At 43.9% G+C, this 19,617-nt stretch overlaps 1 protein-coding gene across 7 annotated transcripts in view; it reads left to right on the top strand.

Annotated features, from left to right (window-relative positions):
* The window catches only part of RGS22 (regulator of G protein signaling 22), a 106,082-nt gene that overhangs the window by 64,126 nt on the left and 22,339 nt on the right, over positions 1-19,617 (top strand). For 5 of the 7 annotated variants that reach the window (XM_050940591.1, XM_050940589.1, XM_050940590.1 and 2 more), the window contains 6 exons: positions 2,460-2,654; positions 10,701-10,793; positions 11,467-11,633; positions 14,341-14,503; positions 17,177-17,335; positions 19,308-19,376. In XM_050940591.1, the coding sequence (XP_050796548.1) occupies positions 2,460-2,654; positions 10,701-10,793; positions 11,467-11,633; positions 14,341-14,503; positions 17,177-17,335; positions 19,308-19,376 (846 nt within the window). The remainder of the gene's footprint in view (positions 1-2,459; positions 2,655-10,700; positions 10,794-11,466; positions 11,634-14,340; positions 14,504-17,176; positions 17,336-19,307; positions 19,377-19,617) is intronic. The other 2 variants (XM_050940588.1, XM_050940592.1) reach the window with 2 other exon arrangements.

Below are 19,617 nucleotides of genomic sequence, written 5' to 3'. Positions count from 1 at the left end.
AGTTCCCTTCATCTAACAGCCTGGAAGCTCTATGGCTGACCTCTGAGGAGCAGGTTTGCTCAGAGCAGGTCCGTAGAGTCCTACTGGGCAATAGAAGGCCACCTACCTTGCAAAATGGAAGTGGTTTTCCATCTAGTCCTCCCAATGGGGAATTCAATCTATGCAGTCCACTCTGCAGCTTATTTTGTAGTACCATCTGCTGCTGAAACAACAAGGTCTGGCCCTCTCTTCAGTCAAGATCCACCTAGTGACCATCTCAGCCTTCCATCCCAAGGTCAACAACCAATCTGTTTTTTCACACGATCATGATCCGTTTTTTCCAAGACTTGGAGAGGGTATACCCCCAGGTTAGAGAACCCATTCCTCCCTAGGATCTAAACCTTGTCTTGTCAGAGCTCATGGGCTCACCATTTGAGTGGCTAGCAACATGCTCATTGTTATACCTTTCCTGGAAACTGGCCTCCTTAGTGGCCATCACTTCACCCAGAAGGGTATCAGAGATCCAGGCCCTTACATCGGAGCCCCCATATACAATCTTCTTCAGCATAAGGTTCAGCTGCATCCACACATGTTGTTCCTCCCAAAGGTGGTTTCACAGTTCCACTCAATCAAGCAATCTTCCTGCTGGTATTCTACCCTATGCGAACAGAGAGGAGCAGTACCTGCACTCTTTAGGTGTTAGGCAGGATCTGGTTCTCCATATACAAAGGACCAAACCATTCCGCAGATCAACTCAGCTGTTCATCGTGATAGCAGAGAAGAAAGGGCCTCCCCATCTCTGCCCAGAGAATTTCATCCTGGATTACTTTATGCATCCGGACATGCTACGAACTCGTGGGCATTTTACCTCCAGCTAATCCGACTGCTCATTCCACACCTCCTTGGCCGCCTTTCTAGGACAAGTCCCTATTCAGGACATCTGCAGAACAGCAACCTGGTCATCAGTGCACACGCTCTCAACACACTATTTCATCACCCAGCAGACTAGAGACCATGCTAACTTCAGCAATGCAGTCTTGCAGTCAGCTTGTCACTGAACTCCAAGTCTACCTTCTGCACAACTGCTTGTGAGTCACTTACATTGGAATGGACATGTACAAGCACTCAAAGAAGAAAAAACAGGTACTAATCGTTCTGTAAATGTTGTTCTTCAAGATCTCTTGCACATGTCCATTCTAAAACCCACCCTCCATCTCTTATTGGAGTCACTCAGTTAAAATAAACTGAGGAGGGTGGGGCTGGCAGGCATCAGTGGGCACTGGAACTGACCCAAGGGATACCTTGAGGGGAAAAAATTAATGCAACTGTGCCTGGGGTGCACACACACCTACATTGGAATGGACATGTGCAACACATGTCGAAGACCAACAGTTATAGAAAGGTTAGTAACCATTTTGGGTTTGTTTTATGGTTGAAGTTTGACATAACTTGATATGCTAAATAAAGAAAAGAGAAGTTATTTTTTAACTATTCAAACATTCCTCTGCTGTGCTACACACTGAAACACAATAGTATTTTATTAGTGCATGAGAACCAGAAAGTAAAACTGACCAGCCTCACTTCACTGTCTAAGCTGAGTGAGACAAAACAAGGAAGGCTATTTTCTCAGCTGGTGTATATTAGTGTAGCTCCATTCAAGTCAGTGAACGATGCTGATTTACCCCAGCTTAGAATCTGTCCCAAAAGTTGCATTATATCTTTGAATATTCTTACAATTTTAATGATACACAGTGCTAACAACAAAAGTAAAGAATGTTTAAAACTATATAAATTTTATCATAGCCTCATAGATGTTTGCTTCGGAGAAGTTTTAGGCCCCAGCTCTCCATTGGGATATGCTGAAGCGGGCTCCTGTCCTGTGGCAGAGTCCCAGTGAAATCAGTGAGGGTCTGCATATGCACAGAAGTCCATGCTAGTAGATCCCGAACCAGGACTGCAGTCTTCTTGGTATTTAGGATTTTCAATTTTACATTAAAATTCCAAAATCTTGCTTGGTTTGGTTTCTAAAAAGCAAGAAGTAACCATCTTTCACAAAATGGTTTATTGTATTATAGAACAGTGCATCGTATTACAGTTAAATGTTTAAAGTAATAACAGCGTGTAACTCAAAGATGAAGATCTGCATTTGTTGTTGTTATGGTGATTGCAACTAAGGATCAGCAAAATGTATCTGTGTAAGCATTACCATCACCATTATGCATGATTTTGTCATCAAAGAAGCTTTTAATAAGCAGAAAATGTAGGAGTAAGGAAGTCAGGGAGCTGTGGCAGAAACTGTATTTTGGAAAACTTAGTAGCATCAAGGGAATAGAGGAAGGGGAGGAAAGATTATGTGACCGAGAATGTAACTAGGATAATAAAAAACAGTTTGCTACCACCCTCATCTTTAACTAACTTATTTACTGTGGCCATTAGAATGGATGGTGGTTAAAAAACTGTTGTCTTCTCTTTTAATATAGTTCCTTTATGCCGCTTACATTGCTCCTTCTGCCAGCATGGATATTGGACTGCAACAGGATAAGAAAAATGAGATTTATCAGAAAATTAAGCCACCTTATGAGGATCTTTTTGACCCAGCAGAAGAATATATCCTCACCCTTCTGCTGGTACCATGGATGAAAATGGTGGAAGTAGACAAATCCATTTATGGAAAGGTAACTTACATAGGGCCATCTAGTGAGGGGCCCTTATTCTATCCCTTGATCATCCCCATTCAAGTCACTGGGCTTGAGTGAGTGCAGGTACTGCTCCCTCAGTGTTCCTCATAAGGGAAAAAATGGGGCCATAGCCACAGTTCCCCTCTGCACTGACCAATGCAATGAGTAGGACACATTGTGGAGAGCAGGCTACACCATTCTGAAGATGCAACCTGCACTGTTCTCTAATGAACTGGACTACTCTGCTCTGGGAGGTAATGTAACTTCCTGAGGCACAGGCTTTCCCTATGGGATGGTGTGCTCTGTGCTATCGCATAATCACATCATTGACTAAAGGCCACACCTATGATTTTACTTAGCATGAATGGCCAAAGAGTCATTTTTTTACCATAAAGAGATAATAAGCAGTGGTGTCAGAGTGTCATTATAATGACCCTAAGTCAAGACTAACTGTCTCAAACATGCCTTAGTGCTTAGAATTAAGTTGTGGCTAATGCTACAATAAGAGGAAATATTGTACAACAGACAAGCAATGTTTGCCTGAAAGGGTATGTCTACCCTACGGGATTATTCCAATTTCACATAAACCGGTTTTGTAAAACAGATTGTATAAAGTCGAGTGCACGCAGCCACACTAAGCACATTAATTCGGCAGTGTGCATCCATGTACCGAGGCTAGCGTTGATTTCCGGAGTGTTGCACTGTGGGTAGCTACCCCGTAGCTATCCCATAGTTCCCACAGTCTCCCCCGCCCATTGGAATTCTGGGTTGAGATTCCAATGCATGATGGTGCAAAAACAGTGTCGCGGGTGATTCTGGGTAAATGTCGTCACTCATTCCTTCCTCTGTGAAAGCAACGGCAGACAATCATTTCGCACCCTTTTTCCCTGGATTGCCTTGGCAGACGCCATAGCATGGCAACCATGGAGCCCATTTTGCCTTTTGTCACTGTCACCGTATGAGTACTGGATGCCGCTGACAGAGGCGGTACTGCAGTGCTACACAGCAGCATTCATTTGCCATTGCAAGGTAGCAGAGATGGTTACCAGCCGTTCTGTACCGTCTGCTGTGCCATTGTAAATTGGCAATGAGATGACAGTTATCAGTTGTTCTGTACCGTCTGCTGCTGTCATGGGTGCTCCTGGCTGGCCTTAGCTGAGGTCAGCCAAGGGCGCAAAGACAAAAATGGGAATGACTCCCCGAGTCAATCCCTCCTTTATGGTTTATCTAAAAATAGAGTCAGTCCTGCCTAGAATATGGGGCAAGTGTACTAGAGAACCAGTGTATCAGAGAACCAGAGAGCACAGCTGTCGGGGGAGGCGTGTCATAAACAGATAGCTAAGGGTTAATGTCTCTTTCACCTGGAAAGGAGTAACCTGAAACACCTGACCAGAGGACCAATCAGGAAACAAGACAAATCTGGGTGGAGGGAAGTTTTGTGTGTGAGTTCTTTGTTCTTTGCCTTGTGTTTGTGCCCTCTGGGGTATTCGCTCCCCTTGACAGTAGCTTTCTTGCTTTCTGCCACTTTCATTCATCTGGCTCCAATCTCCCCCGCCTCGGTGAGATTTTTGGGTTTTCCACCTTGTATGTACCGTGTTATGTCCTCAGGAACACCATCCAAGAACTGCTCCATTTGTATGAGGAGGTGCAGTTCGTCTATGGATTTAACATTGTTTCCTGATATCCAGGCCTCATAATTTTTTCCAACGTAGTAGGCGTGTTTGGAAAATGACACATCTGGTTTCCACTTTTGGGTTCTGAAACGCTGACGGGCATGATCCGGGGTTATCCCCATTCTGTATCTGGCCTTGGTTTGAAAAAGTTTATAATTGTTCATTTTCTCCTTAGGCATTTCAGCCGCCACCTCTGCTAAAGGTCCACTGAGCTGTGGCCTCAATTCAACCATGTACTGGTCTTCAGGGATGCTGTACTCAAGACAGGCTCTTTCAAAATTTTCCAAGAAGGCCTCAGTGTCATCACCTGCCTTGTAGGTGGGAAATTTCTTGGGATGTGGAACCATAATTGGTGAAGTGTTGTTAGGATTGGCTGGAGCCTGTTGCTTAGCCTTTTCTAATTCCATGGCCTGTCGGTGGGTCTCCCTCTGGAGTTCTGTCTTCTGTGGGCTGCATCATCTTCTTCTTGTTTCCTTCTGTGAGCCACCTCTTCTTCTTCTTCTTGTTTCCTTCTGTGAGCTGCCTCTTCTTCTTGTTGTTTTCTTTTGTGGGCTGCCTCTTCCTTGGCTAGTTCTGCATTAATTAGTTCTATCTGTCTCTTATGTTCATTCTCTTTGTTTATGGCTTGTTGCCGTGCTCGCTCCTGCCTTAGGCTTTCTTTGGAACTCATGTTTTCTGCTTTCTTGTGCTGAGGCGCCCTCTGGTGTTTATTGTCTGAATTGCAGTTTCTCTGTTGCCTCCTGGGGTCTGCCTAGCAACAATGCCTTTTTCCCTTTCTTCCTCTAGCTAATCTTTTAAATGTAAAGTAAACCAGAAAAACCACTTTATTTGCATGTGTATTGTGCTGGTATTTGACTCTCAATGGGAGTGCTATTGTCTCACAAAAGACCCTTAATAGTTCCTTAATGGTTCCTTGCTTAATATGCAAGCCAAAAACTGCAAGAGAGAGCAGAAAAAAAATTCTCTCTGGTTCCTTTTAAAACCAAACTGTTTCTCTCTGCTTAAAAGCCCCTAGCAGAGAAAAGGAAAATAATATTTCTACTGGCTTCTGGATTCTTCTATCTATCCACACCGCTGTGCCACCATGTCATAACATTTTTCCCAGATCTGGACCTTAGCGTCCAAAATATGGGTGTTAGCATGAAAACCTCCAAGCTTAGTTACCAGTTTGGACCTGGTAAAGCTGCCACCAGCCAGGAATTATACAGTGCCTAGCTCACTGTGGTCTCCCCAAAACCTTCCCTGGGGGACCCCAAGACTCAGATTCCTTCAGTCTCACAACAAAGGGGAATAAACCCTCTCCCTTCCCCCTCCTCCCCTCCAGGTGTTCCCTCCCTGGGTTCCTGGAGAGATATACAGAAGCAAGCTCTGTGAATCTAAACAGAGGGACTCCACCCTCCCTGTTTCCAGTCCTGGAAAACACAAGTACCGAGAGAGAGCTAATCTCTCCTCTTCCTCCCTCACCCAGAGGGTATGTAAAGTCAGGCTAGTAAATCTAACACAAAGAGATTTTCCCCCTGACTTCTTCCTCCCACCAATTCCCTGGTGAGCTGCAGACTCAATTCCCTGAAGTCCCCACTAAAGAAAAACTCCAACAGGTCTTAAAAACAATATAAACATATTGTCTAACTATCTTTGTACTTACAACTTAAAAACAAAAGATTAGAAAGGCAGAAGAGAGAAAAATCACTCTCAGAGCCGAGAGGGCATAGACACAAGACAAAGAACAAAGAACTCACACACAAAACTTCCCTCCACCCAGATTTGCCTTGTTTCCCGATTGGTCCTCTGGTCAGGTGTTTCAGGTTACTCCTTTCCAGGTGAAAGAAACATTAACCCTTAGCTATCTGTTTATAACAACAGCCACTCTGTGTCAGATCCCGCAGAAATGATGAGCTGCATGTCATTCACGGGGGGTGCCCCTGCAACAACCCCACCCATTGATTCCCTTCTCCCCCAACCTTTCTGGGCTACCGTGGCAGTGTCCCCCATTTGTGTGACGAAGTAATAAAGAATGGAGGAATAAGAAACACTGACTTTTTAGTGAGATAAAATGAGAGGGAGGCAGCCTCCAGCTGCTATGACAGTCCAGGCAGGACATTAAACGGTGGGGGGGGGGGAGGAGCCCAGCATCCCGCTGCTATGATAGTCCAGGCCGTACAGAATCTTTTCTTTAGACATGAAAGGGTGGGGGCTGATGGAACTCAGCCCCCAGTTACTATGATGAGAACGGTTACCAGCCGTTCTGTACCATCTACTGGGAGTGACCGGGAGGCCAGCCAGGAGCACTCACGGGCTGATGATGGTGATGGATAGCAGTCATATTGTACCGTCTGCCACCGGGGAGGGGAGGGGAGAGGATGCTGCTATTCATTGCCGCAGCACTGCGTCTACCAGCAGCATGCAGTAGACATAGGGTGACATATAAAAAAGTCAAGAAACGATTTTTTTTCCTTTTTCTTTCATGGGGGCGGTGGGGGGGGTGTAAATTGACGACATATACCCTGAAACACCCCGGACAATGTGTTTGACCCTACAGGCACTGGGAGCCAAGAATGCAAATACTTTTCAGAGACTGCGGGGACTGTGGGATAGCTGGAGTCCTCAGTACCCCCTCCCGCCCTCCATGAGCATCCATTTGATTCTTTGGCTTTCCTTTATGCTTGTCACACAGCACTGTGCCTCTGTCTATCATAGCCCAGAGATTTTTTCAAATGCTTTCTCATTTCGTGTTTTGTAACGGAGCTGTGATAGAACAGATTTGTCTCCCCATACAGCGATCAGATCCAGTATCTCCTGTATGGTCCATGCTGGAGCTCTTTTTGGATTTGGGACTGCATTGCCACCCGTGCTGATCAGAGCTCCACGCTGGGCAAACAGGAAATGAAATTCAAAAGTTCGCGGGACTTTTCCTGTTTACCTGGCCAGTGCATCCGAATTCGGATTGCTGTCCAGAGCAGTCACAATGGTGCACTGTGGGATACCGCCCGGAGGCCAATACCATCGATTTGTGGCCACACTAACCCTAATCCGATATGGTAATACCAATTTCAGCACTACTCCTCTCGTTGGGGAGGAGTACAAAACCGGTTTAAAGAGCCCTTTATATCAATATAAAGGGCCTCATTGTGTGGACGGGTGCAGCGTTAAATCGGTTTAAAGCTGCTAAAATCTGTTTAAACGTGTAGTGCAGACCAGGCCAAACACTCTACCATGTAAGCAGGTGGTGAGCCTGCTGTGAAAGAATTAAGTGTATTCTGCACGCTTACTGAAGCAGGTTGCCCAGTGTCCCATCCAGATATGAGGTGGGAGTGGCTCTCTAGACAGAGGATCTAAAATAAGGGCTGAGCAATCCTGAGAGAAAAACTATAAGAGCAGCAAAGCCAGAAGAGAAACTTGGAAATTCCAGTTTTGCTGCTTCCATAAAAATCAGAATAAGAAGTAATTAGGCAAGACTGTGTGTTCTGACTGTATTCTGTATGTGAACTTTGTTTAATAGTATGTTTGGAAATGTGACTGCTCACAAGTGATTACAAAAGTTAGGACAAATCTGCTCTCAGATTCATAAAGTGTATCTGTGGATTAGGTGGGGCGGGACAGAGATTTGTTTAACAGGAATGAGAATCTGGAAACCTGGGTTCTGATCCAAGTAGTTTCACTATGACCTTGGTTTAAGTGGCTTTCTTTTCTTATATGTAAAGAAAGGAGAATTACATAATAACACCTCCATAGATGAGAGTATATTTGTTAATAGTTGTAAAGCACTTTGAGATCTTTTACTGGAAATCTCTACAGCAGTGCAAAGTATTAATTAATTATTATTATTACTATTATTATATTCTCTCTATATCGGGGTAGGCAAACTTTTTGGCGTGAGGGCCACATCAGGTTTCCAAAACTGTATGGAGGGTCAGGTAGGGAAGGCTGTGCCTTCCCAAACAGCCTGGCCTCCGCCCCCTATGCGCCCCATCCCACTTCCTGCCCCCTGACTGCCCCCCTCAGAACCCTCACTCCCTATCCAACCCCGCCTGCTCCCTGTTCTCTGACTGCCCTGATCCCTATCCACACCCCCGCCCCCTGACAGACCCCCAGGACTCCCAAGCCTATCCAACCCTCCCCTGTTTCTCATCCCCTGACCGCCCCACCAGAACCTCCGCCCCGTCCAACTGCCCCCTGCTCCCTGTCCCCTGACTGCCCCCTGGAGCCCCCTGCCCTTTATCCAACCTCCCTGCCCCCTTACTATACCACTCAGAACACCAGGACTGACAGCCGCGCCGCCCAGCTGCAGCCAGCCCCGCAGCTGCGCTGCCCAGAGCGCTGGCGTCATGGTGTGCTGAGGCTGCTGGGGAGTGGGGTCAGCAGGGGAGGGTCCGGGGGCTAGCCTCCATGGCCAGGAGCTCAAGGGCCGGGCAGGATGGTCCCGCAGGCCGGATGTGGTCCATGGGCGGTAGTTTGCCCACCTCTGCTCTACATGCATGAACAGCTATGAGGATGCCACATATATTGGAAGACCAGGATATCAAGGTTGAGGACTGACAGGCCTGAGAACAGAATCTTGCCATGACGTACATTTTACGCCATAATCTCTTCTCTTTCCAAGCATTGTCATGAGAAAGATATTTCAACTATGTTCTTAGTGATCTGCAGAATATGCTGTCAAGTATCAGCGGTATAGCCGTGTTAGTCTGCATCCACAAAAACAATGCTGTAATTGGCTAACCCTTTCATTAGTATGAAATTCCATTTAGACTTTGCCAGACTAATGTTATACTAAGCATTACACCTTTTGCAAACATTAGTAACACTTCACATATACTGAGAATAGCAGTTCCTCTGACCAAGTGGTTTCACTGTAAAGCATAATTCTTAATTTTTTTTATTAAAAGAGGGATGACATTTTCTGAACATTCTTTTAACATATCATTTTAATCTTGTCTAGTGACAAATCTAAAACCTTCTATGATTGCTTTATGTTAATTTCATGCATGTAGCCTACAATGTCTGTTAGTGATATAATGAGAAACTTTTATCAGGTGGTACTTTGCTTTGCTGTTGTATGGTTGTGCATAAACTTTTCAAATGACAATACTCTAATAACAGAAGAGACCTGGGCAGATGCGTAAAAAAATATAGGGCCTGAGCCTGTTGGGTCCAGCAAAAAGGAGAAGACGTATTCCTTAGGGTGGACCGAACAGCACATGCTCTGGAAAGCCCTGTGCTGCTCCTCTCAGACTATGCCCTCTTGATGCAATGCACTGTTCAGCAACTTAGTTCTCCTTCTAGGAAAGATCCAGCTTTGCTACTTGTTTAGGGAGAGGAGACTCCCTGTGTCCTCTTTCCCCACTTGCTTGGCAACACAGAACAGGTACATTTATTCCACAGAAAACAAGCTATTTCAACCAGCAATAAAGGAGAGGCTTAAATCATACATTTGACGCATGGTCAAAATATCTTTTATAAAAACCCAAACACCAGATCAAACCTTTTTCATTATGGTGTCTCAACTTCTATCAATTCTCTGATTTAATCTTTGTACAAAATGGTCTGAAATTATTTTCCTGCTTGTTTTAAAAATACATATTATTTCTCAAAAAACTCCCAACAATGAAGAAACAAAAAAAGGTTGTGCAGCAGTAGAAGAGAGTTAGATTGTGGTCTGTGGACATTCAGATATATGATGCTGAGTATGATATTAGTGTCTAGGTAGATGTTAATTTGGAAATATTGTCTTTTCTCTTTCATATAAGCTCTTGCATAATTAAGACCATGGTGTGGGAAGTCTGTCTGTGATGGATTACTGCACCACTACAACATGTAGGTCCAAGTTTCATAAATGTCCAGTTCCCACATTTGAATATTCCAACCAATATATAGATGTAAAAAACAGTTACTTATGCACCTAACTGCTGATCTGAGCATACAAATGCAAGATTACTGTTGTTGTTAAGCACCATATATGTGCATGGTGTTACACAGATTAAAAAATATCACTCAAGTCCTTGCCCTGAACAATTTATAGTCTAAAGCCACCAACTGGCACAATATGGAACAAAACAGGAAAAGCACAGAATAGTTGTCTTATAGCTTTCATATTTATTGGTTGGATTCTCTATTGAGGTGCTCATGTTTCAAAATTGGTGGTGAACATCATTTCCTAGTGAGCACTATAGTTCTAAGAACTGGATTGCTGCTTCTCAGTGGCTCTCATAGGGATGCAACTTGCAGTGATTTTTTCTTCTTCTAAACATCTGTCTCGTTATTGGCAAGGATGTTTCTTTTCTACCCACTGTCATTGGCAAGTTGCCTGCCCAGCTCTCCAGCTTTCTATAATATATACTGTTGGGATTACATAAGATATTATTTTTATTAGGTGGAGCTGGTGGAAGAAAGTCGACAGCTGGACTCAGTGTACTTTAGAAAGCTACAGGCTTTGCATCAAGAGAGTGTTTCCAAGAAGGATGAGGTAAGACAAGCACCTACTAACAAAAACAAACTTGATTTCTATCTGAGAGGCTTAACACTTTATGGATCAGCAATGAAAGGAAACTGTGAACAGGTTTGATTGACTAACAGTGCTGTTGATTAGTATTAATTTTCAGATGAATGCTTGACAGCCATCACTGTTTTAATTATGGTTCCAATTCTGCTCTCAGTTACATCAGTATTTGGGCCTGATCCAAGCTCCATTGAAGTCAATGGTCTGACTTCTACTGACTTTAGTGGGAGGTGGATTGGACCCTAAATATTGAGGAAATCCCTTGAATTCAGTTAAGTGACTGGTTTATTTAAGGATTAAATCTGGCCCAATGTGTTTAAAATAAAGCTGATAACATACCTTACTGATATATGCAGCTTATTTCCTTAGGAATCGGGAAGTTTTTATATCAAGACAGATTCTGCTCCTCTTCAGCAATGGTAATAATTTCTGTGTAGCAGCATCGTTCCTTGTCTGCTTGGTCATGACAGAGCATTGTTTCCTGTAACAGGAGAAAAAGTGACTTCATGGCAGCAATTAGCAACAACAGAAGAGAAGGAATTAAAAACAATAAAGAAGGATTAATGGAGGATTATTAGATTGTCCAGGTTATAAGAGGCAGAAGATTTCTTTATATAATTGAAATTGTTTCTTCTGTTAGAGTATTGCTCCTGAAATCAGTCCCCTACTTCAGCCTGATGTTCTCAGAGAAGCACAGCTCTTAAGTGAAGTCCCTGAGGAATACAGAGGTTGTAGCCTTCACGACCTGATCCACAATGGACTGGAGTTAGAACAGTTCCGACTCTTTCTTGAAGAGCATTCTGCAGTGTATGTTTGTTGTTCTTCAGTCATTTCTGCACTCAAAATGCCCATTGTCTTTTATGGGAGTTTTGGCTATGTAAAGATTACAGGATTGCAATCTATCCATTTTTTTGAGAATGATATGTATGCACTAAAATGAGAATTTTGTTCAAACATCAGAATGGCAGTCTCAGCTGTTTGTTAGAAATAAATCTCCTGTTATGAAATCATTTGTGGTCAAATTCTTCCTGCATGTGTCCCAGGGCCATTTAAAGACATGCACCCAACACAGAATTTGATCTATAATGAATAAAACTTGCTTTTGGTAGCACAATTTGAACCTGTTTTTTTTTTTTCAAATTGAAGGCTCAGAATTACAAATATATACACAGAATGTGGGCACACAGCTATCGTAAGTGTGTAAGCAACTGCAGTTTTGGTTCATGCAGTTAACACAGTTAAGTAACCATCACAGTAACTGCATGTGTAATTTATGCACACACACAATTTCCAAAATTTGAGCCTAAACATGTAAAATAAAGATTTAAGCAGACGTTTCAACAGAAGTAAATGTGAGTTTTGTCCCTAACTTCTCTATATCTTCCTACATTAGTCCCCATATTTTTAACATTCCAGAAAATTGCAGAAGTACTCAGTTCTTAGGTAACTGCTCAAAATAGTTAAAATATTTCCTTTTTCAGCCTTCCAATCCCTTTTTACACCCATCTGTTTCTTTAAATTAGGTTTCCCTAAACCAGGGGTGGGCACATTTTTTGGCCCAAGGGCCACATCTGGCTATGGAAATTGTATGGCGGGCCATGAATACTCACAAAATTGGGGGCTGGGGTGCAGGAGGGGTTGAGGGTTCTGGGGTGGGGCCAGAAATGAGTTCAAGCTGTGGGAGGGGGCTCTGGACTGAGGCAGGGGTGTGGGGAGGGTGAGGGCTCCAGCTGGTGGTGCAGGCTCTGGGGTGGGGTTGAGGATGAGGGATTGGGGATGTAGGAGGGTGCTCTGGGATGAGACTAAGGGGCTCAGAGGGCAGGAGGGGGATCAGGGCTAGGGCTGGGGGTTGGGGCTCAGGAGGGGGTCAGGTGTAGGCTCCAGGCAGCGCTTACCTCAAGCAGCTGCATGTCCCCCCTCCAGCTCCTACATGGAGGCATGGCCAGGTGGCTTTGCACGCTGCCCTATCTGCAGGCATTGCCCCGGCAGCTCCCATTGGCTGCAGTTCCTGTCCAGTGGGAGCTGCGGAGGCAGTGCTTGGGGTGGGGACAGCGTGCAGAGCCCCCTGGCTGCTCCTACATGTAGGAGCCGGAGCAGGGACATGCCGCTGCTTCCAGGAGCCATGCGGAGCAGGGCAAGCCCTGGACCCTGCTCCCCAGCTGGAACTCGAGGGCCGGATTAAAACATCTGAAAGGCTGGATGTGTCCCCTGGACCATAGTTTACTCACCCCAGCCCTAAACTAATGCTGATGATGTTGTTTACTGGTCCAGGGTAAACGGTAATATAATTATAAACTAGCATGGAGCAAAAGAGTCAAAAGTGCCTAAGTGACAGGAGTAGAGCTTTGTGGAGAAAAGGCATTCCGTTTCATGGAGGATTCTGAGATTTTAAATTATGGTTTTGTTCTGATTTGGAAGCTTTAGGGCTCCTGGCTCTGAGGAAGTCTACCTAGCAAGCTGCCCCATAGCCGCAGATCCTGGAAGCTCTGTGGTCCCCCCAACTCTAAGGCAGTCTGTATAGTGGGCTGCCACGGAACTGAGTGGGTGAACTGCTAGGAAACGAGGCAGTGTTCCAGCTGAACTTTTTTGAAACTGAACTGTCCCCGTTATACATTCCAATTTGGACAAATCGGCAAATTCCAATTAAACGTTGTTAGAATTTTTCCAACTAGCTCTACTTAGGAGAATAAGTCCTAGTAGGACTTAAACTCCAAAGTACCCAAGAGACTTTTGAAAATGGGCCTTCAGTTTTTAAATCAATTAGATACTTTTGTAAATTTTACCCATGAGCTAATACCTCAAAAAACAAAATAAAAGTCTGAAAATATTTATTAGAACAAGAAATTAAAGTGGTTTGGCTGGATCTGCCTCTGCATGTTTCACTTTCTGCAAAAATTCTAGCAAACAAGTTTATTGTCAGGAATGTTCACAGAAACATTAAATTTTAATAGAAAATAATCATAGAAAGTGAACTTGGAAGTGTGAGTATTCTAAATATTTTTCTTCTCCAATTAAGGAACAAACCCAGTATCATGTAACCTGTGTGTCCAATCAAGATTATCCCATTAAAAAGCTGGCATTTTTAATATTGAATACTCATGTTGAACTGATTATAAGCAATTTACAGACCAGGAGTTTTATGGAGAAATTATTCATCTTTTAATATGGATAATAAAATATTTGAGGAAATAGGAATTTATTAATAGATTATTCAAAAAGAGACAAATTCATCAAATAAATTATTTGGTCTGGTCTACTGTAGACTGGGATTTAAAGGCATTCCACTTCTACTTCTGAGTGTTGAACTAGTGACATACTCATTCTCATGTTAGCTTATTTCTAATCTAGTAAGGAACAACTGAGGCAAAAAGTATTTCCCCTGACATAGCATGCAAGATCTGGACACTTGATTCCACTTCTGTTAATTGTAATTAAAATAATAACTTATTAGAATTCTGATAAAAATGACATCAACATGGAATAATGAAGAATATTCTCCTTGATTTGTTTGTAGCATGGATCTCATGTGCTGGCTAGACATTGAACAATTCAGAAGGATGCTCCACAAGGAAAAAGAAAAAAGAGAGGAAAAATCTAAAGCTATTAAAAACAAGTATCTAAATAAAAAATACTTCTTTGGACCCAATAGTCCAGCTACAAAAGAACAACAAGACCAGGTATCAGTATATAGAACAATATTTATACATAGCTGTCACAGTTCTGGCAGAGCTCCCCCTGCTGGACATGCTCCAGGCTGCTGTGGTTGGGTCCCACATACTGGGCATAAAGGCTTTAAGCTTCCTGAGTCTGAATAGGCTCCTCCACCATCTCTTTGTGCCTCTCTGGCACATTTTCTGGGCAAGCTCTCTGTGTGTTACCCTTTTGCATAAATAGGACTTCAGAGTCCAGCTGCCCGAGATCCCTAGGACCAATGCTGAGCCCCCATAGACACCCCAGTTGCTTACACACACTCTTGCCCAGAGATCCACTTTGTGGGCCCTCAAGCTTACAGTTCACCTCCTTAGGGACTCGTGATGGTGGAAGCAGACAGACACACTGACCTTGAAAAAACAACAAGGAGTCCTTGTGGCACCTTAGAGACTAACAAATTTATTTGGGCATAAGCTTTCGTGGACTAGAACCCACTTAATCAGATGCATGGATTTTCCACTCCATGCATCTGATGAAATGGGTTCTAGCTCACGAAAGTTTATGCCCAGATAAATTTGTTAGTCTCTAAGGTGCCACAAGGACCCCTTGTTCTTTTTTGCTGATACAGACTAACACGGCTACCACTCTGAAACAGACCTTGAGAGGTTCAAACATAATCACTCTTTACTGTAGATAGCTAAAGAATTATACAGTTCTAGACAAATCAATAAAATGCCTTTACACATTTCCCTGCCTCAGTTTACTCACCAATCTTGAATGTTCTTTGGGCTTAGGTCAGAGTCATCTTGGGTGTCCAGGATTCTTCTTCTGGCTTCTCCTCTGAAAACTGAGTCTCCCTCTGACCCTTCAGACAATGCTCTTTTGCTCTCTACAGTGGCTGTTGACAGACCCTTTATCTTATAATTTCCAGTCCTCTTTGTCAGGTCATCAAAGTCATCAAACAGGGGTTGACTGTTTACTCCCCCCCCCCCCAGGAGCTCAGACATGGAAAAACTGGTTTGCCCTGGGCAGTAGTCATCTTTGTCCACAGGTATGCCATTTAAATGGATGATCACCAGAGTTCAACAACCCTTTATTGTTAGCCCAGTGCCAGGTGCAAGAATGTCTCCTGTCACCTCTTGCGGGTGTTAATTCAATATGAGGCAAAAGACAGAAGATAAGGCAAAGAAGTCCCACATTCAAAATGGAGTTTGCAGTCTGACCCAGATACACAGAGACTTCAGCTTTAAATAGAATTCATCAGCTGTCTGCAGATTCCCCAAATTGTCACAATAACAATAATGCAGATACATGTATGTATTCCAGCAGAACTTGTGTTGACTGAGAGGCGTCCATTTTAATTAGCTGCCATTTGATACATACCCAGTTTATTTTTCTAACAGATTATTTAATTTCTATTTACTTTTGCATTTTTGGTAACCCTAGCAGATACCTGTGTCTAACCTAAGTGCTCCTCAGCACTCATCAGCTTTTCCTCAGTTCTGCATTTAAACAAACCTCCTAAAACCTTGTCAATTTCCACTCCAGCAGTCTGGTTCCATTTTGGATAAGGTGTACTCCATCTCTTTGGTATAGGCTCTCTCATCCTCAAAAGTTCCCCAGTGCCTAATTAATTTACACCCCTTGGCTCAGATCTCACTAGGCTTCAGACCAGTAATGCACAGTACAGCTCAGAAAGAAGCATTCAAAAAGTGGCTTTACGCCAAAGTGGTCTGTTCCGGCTCTCATCTTTAGTATGCAGGTAAAACCAACTGTAGGTAACAGCATGTCTAAAGCATGTAGTGTTGTGTTCTAACTTGATGCTTGTAACATTTGCTTCGATCAGGATGGAGGACTTTATGCTGCAACCTGTAGTCTCTGTGGACCATACCTCTCTGTGATAGGGCCAACTGCAATCTGCTCCATTTTATGAAAATTACTTGTGATCTTTGGTTAAGCATGCTTTGGTTAAAGTTATGCTTGTGTTAAAGTACATTGCTCCTGCAATTCACTCTGATTGCCTCAGCAGATCTGACTTCACATCAGCACCTGCAGTTTATGCTTTCTCTGGGGCAATGACAGTGTTATTCAGTGACCATCCAACTCTCATAAAGCAAAGTGCTATTTATTCAGAACAAAAGAATTTCAGAGAAAACACATCTTTAAAAATAATAAACAGCTTGTACATATGCCTACCTTACCAGGTGGGTCTTCCATCTCCCACTTGCAGATAGGTCTAACATATTCTCGCAGGCCTGATTCTGCTGGACACAGCATCCTGCCTGTCAGTTTTTGGGTGATGTGTGCGAGACCCTCCTCAACTCAGGGAAGGTATTTTATACAGTTTCAAATCATTCGTGCGCCAAGGCCTTTGAACCAGGTCAGGCCAGTCTAGGCTATTCCTCAGGGGTTAAAACTTGAAAAAGACTTGCTACGTGCATTGTTTCATTATTGGGAATTTGCATTAATTTCTCCAATTGACATTAGTTCCTGCAGGAACCATTCCTTATCTGACCCGTTTAGCCAGGAATGCAGTCATTAGCCAGCCCATAAAGATACACTTAATATTTATGAGGCTAACACAATAGTCTTTGAATATTCCATGGTTCCATAGTATTGCATCTGTCTCAAGGGATAAGTGACTTTTGCCCATACACAAAAGAGCTTCTCTAACCTGTTGTTGTATTTGGATTGTTTAGCTAATGCAGTCAGGTGGAGGCTGGGGACATATACTTCATGATCGACTTTCCTCAGCAGTTCTGCTAGAAATTCAAAAATACGTCCAGATGAGGCTAGAAAAAAGGTGGCTGCCACTGTTCCTGGCAAAAGAACAATCTGGGGCACGTAGAAAAACAAAGGTAATGTTTCAAATATGGCCCATCCCAGTAGTGTTTTCATGCTGAGATGTAGCTTACTGTTAGGGTAAGATGGTGCAGAAAAATGACAGTCAATCATAGCTCATAGTGAATTTAAACCCCAGGGAAGTGACTTGTGCATACAGTTTACCGTGTTACGCTGATGCCAGTGGATGAGGTTTTTTTCCTCTAATAGCCCAATCCTGCTGATGGCCTTGTTAGCCACTGAAGCTGAAGAAGGCAGTTGATGCTGCCTTCACAGTCAGCCAGTGTGGGGAAAAGTTGGACCTTTGCAGCAGAGTTCACCCTCTATACCCCCCACGTAGTCACACCCAAAAGAAATCCAGCTCCACAGAAAAGAGTTGCAGAGATGCTCAGGGAGACAAGAGCACAAGCAAATGAGCTGGCTTCCCACACTCTGCTACTCCTGTTTCTCACGCTGCCCATGTCCTCCCACCTGAAGCTGTATCGCCTCCAGGAGCTACTCCAGGCCTCCTACAGAGCTGCCAAGTGGGAAGACTGGCTGGCTACAGGCCTGGCTTCTGACTGGTTACATTAAAGAATGATCAGTTACATTACACATGAGTGTTCTGAGTAGGGAGAGCTTTGCTCCTGCTGGCACATCATACATTAGCTTTTTTGCTATGGGCATAGCTTCTACCTCACTGACTTTTATGGCAGTGTAGCCAGGATGGGATCTATGTGGGGGGTAGGAGGAATTATACTGCTGCTGAGACTAGCAAAAAATCCTGTTTTTAGCAGACACACACACAAACTGAACAGAGAATTTGTATTGTACTGATTGAGGAAAAACCTGCCATTTCCAACCAGGCACTGAATTCTTTCAAATCAGACACGTAACTTAGTTTTAATTCTTTTTTAACATAAAGAGAGTTCAAAGGGCTTACAAAAATGTGGGCAGATTGGATAGTCCATCTCTCTATTTGTTGATTTAGAGCACTGGACACTTTTCACAAATCAGTATTTTGTAGGTTTTTAAGTAAGCCAAATTATTTTATTTGCAAGACTATGATTTGTAACAATCATAGGGGCTTTTGGTATTTTTTTTATCTCCATTTATGTTTCCTTACTATGTTCCCTATCTTACCACAAAGTGAGGGGATGAAAAGGCCCTTTGAAGCAGAGAGTCTCAATCTTTTTCTTTCTGAGGCCCACGTACCCCAACTTACTATAAAAACTCCAAGGCCCAGTGGGAGGCAGGGGTTTCAGGTCTCCTGGCTTCAGCCACCGGGTGTGGGGCCTCAGAACTTTAGCCCTGAGGGGCTCAGGGCTTCAGCCATGGCAGGGGAGGGGGCTCTGGCCTCAGGACCTCAGCCCTGGGTTGGGAGGGGGGGCTGGAGTTTCAGCCGTGGGAGAGGGGACAGCTTGGGGCTTTTGCCCTGTTGCTCTGCACCCAGTTTCAGGTGCTGAGGCTCTGGGCTTCAGCCTCATAGCTCTGCTCCTGGCTTCAGACCCACAGAGGGTGCTGAGGCTCAGGACTACCTGTGGCTCCTCTCCTGGTTTCAGCCCCGTGGAGGCGCCAGGGCTTGTCTTCAGTCCTGCAACTCTGTTCCAGACTTCAGCCCTGTGGAGGGCATCAGGGTTAGGGCTTTAGCCCCACTCCCTGCTTCAGCCCCATAGGAGACGCTGGGCTCGGGGCTTTCGAATCTGGTTGAGAACAGCTGCTTTAGAGTTTATTTAGTGGAAGTGAACCAGATTACATTCTCCATCCATCTTCATAATTCAGGGTGACCAAATATACTGGGTTTGACCATGCAGCTCTTATTCAGACAATCTTCCCTTGATTTAGGTGGGTGTTTTGGCTGCAAAGGGGCTGCCTGATCAAGTCTACCTTTTCTGAAGCAGATGACTTAAAAGCTGGGAGTATTTCGTATCCAAACCCATTATAGCCTGTACATTAAACAAGAAGAGTTTAGTACTTGGCATATGAGCATACTGATAATCTTGTGTTCAGCCACAGATAAGGGACATAGCTGAAGATCTCCTAATCCAGAGAAATGAGAAAAAGATTGGGTCCTGGAAGGCAAGTAAAGTATGTTATGTCTCTTTTCCCTGGTATTCCTCTGTTTCCCTGTTGAAGCCTAGAGATTTCTTCATTGTTTCCCTGCTTTACATATCTAGGCCCAAGTTCACTGCTGGCATCAGTGGGTGTAATTACACTGATACCAGTGGAGTTGTACTTGCTGACATTAATGGTTAATTTGGCCGCCAACTGGATGGGACTTCCAGCAATAATTGTACTGGCCAGAGGGGTCACTCTGGAG

This window comes from Gopherus flavomarginatus, chromosome 2 (genome assembly GCF_025201925.1).
Source record: "Gopherus flavomarginatus isolate rGopFla2 chromosome 2, rGopFla2.mat.asm, whole genome shotgun sequence".
In the NCBI taxonomy this organism is placed as follows: Eukaryota; Metazoa; Chordata; order Testudines; family Testudinidae; genus Gopherus; species Gopherus flavomarginatus.
This window is presented reverse-complemented; position numbering and strand designations above follow the sequence as displayed.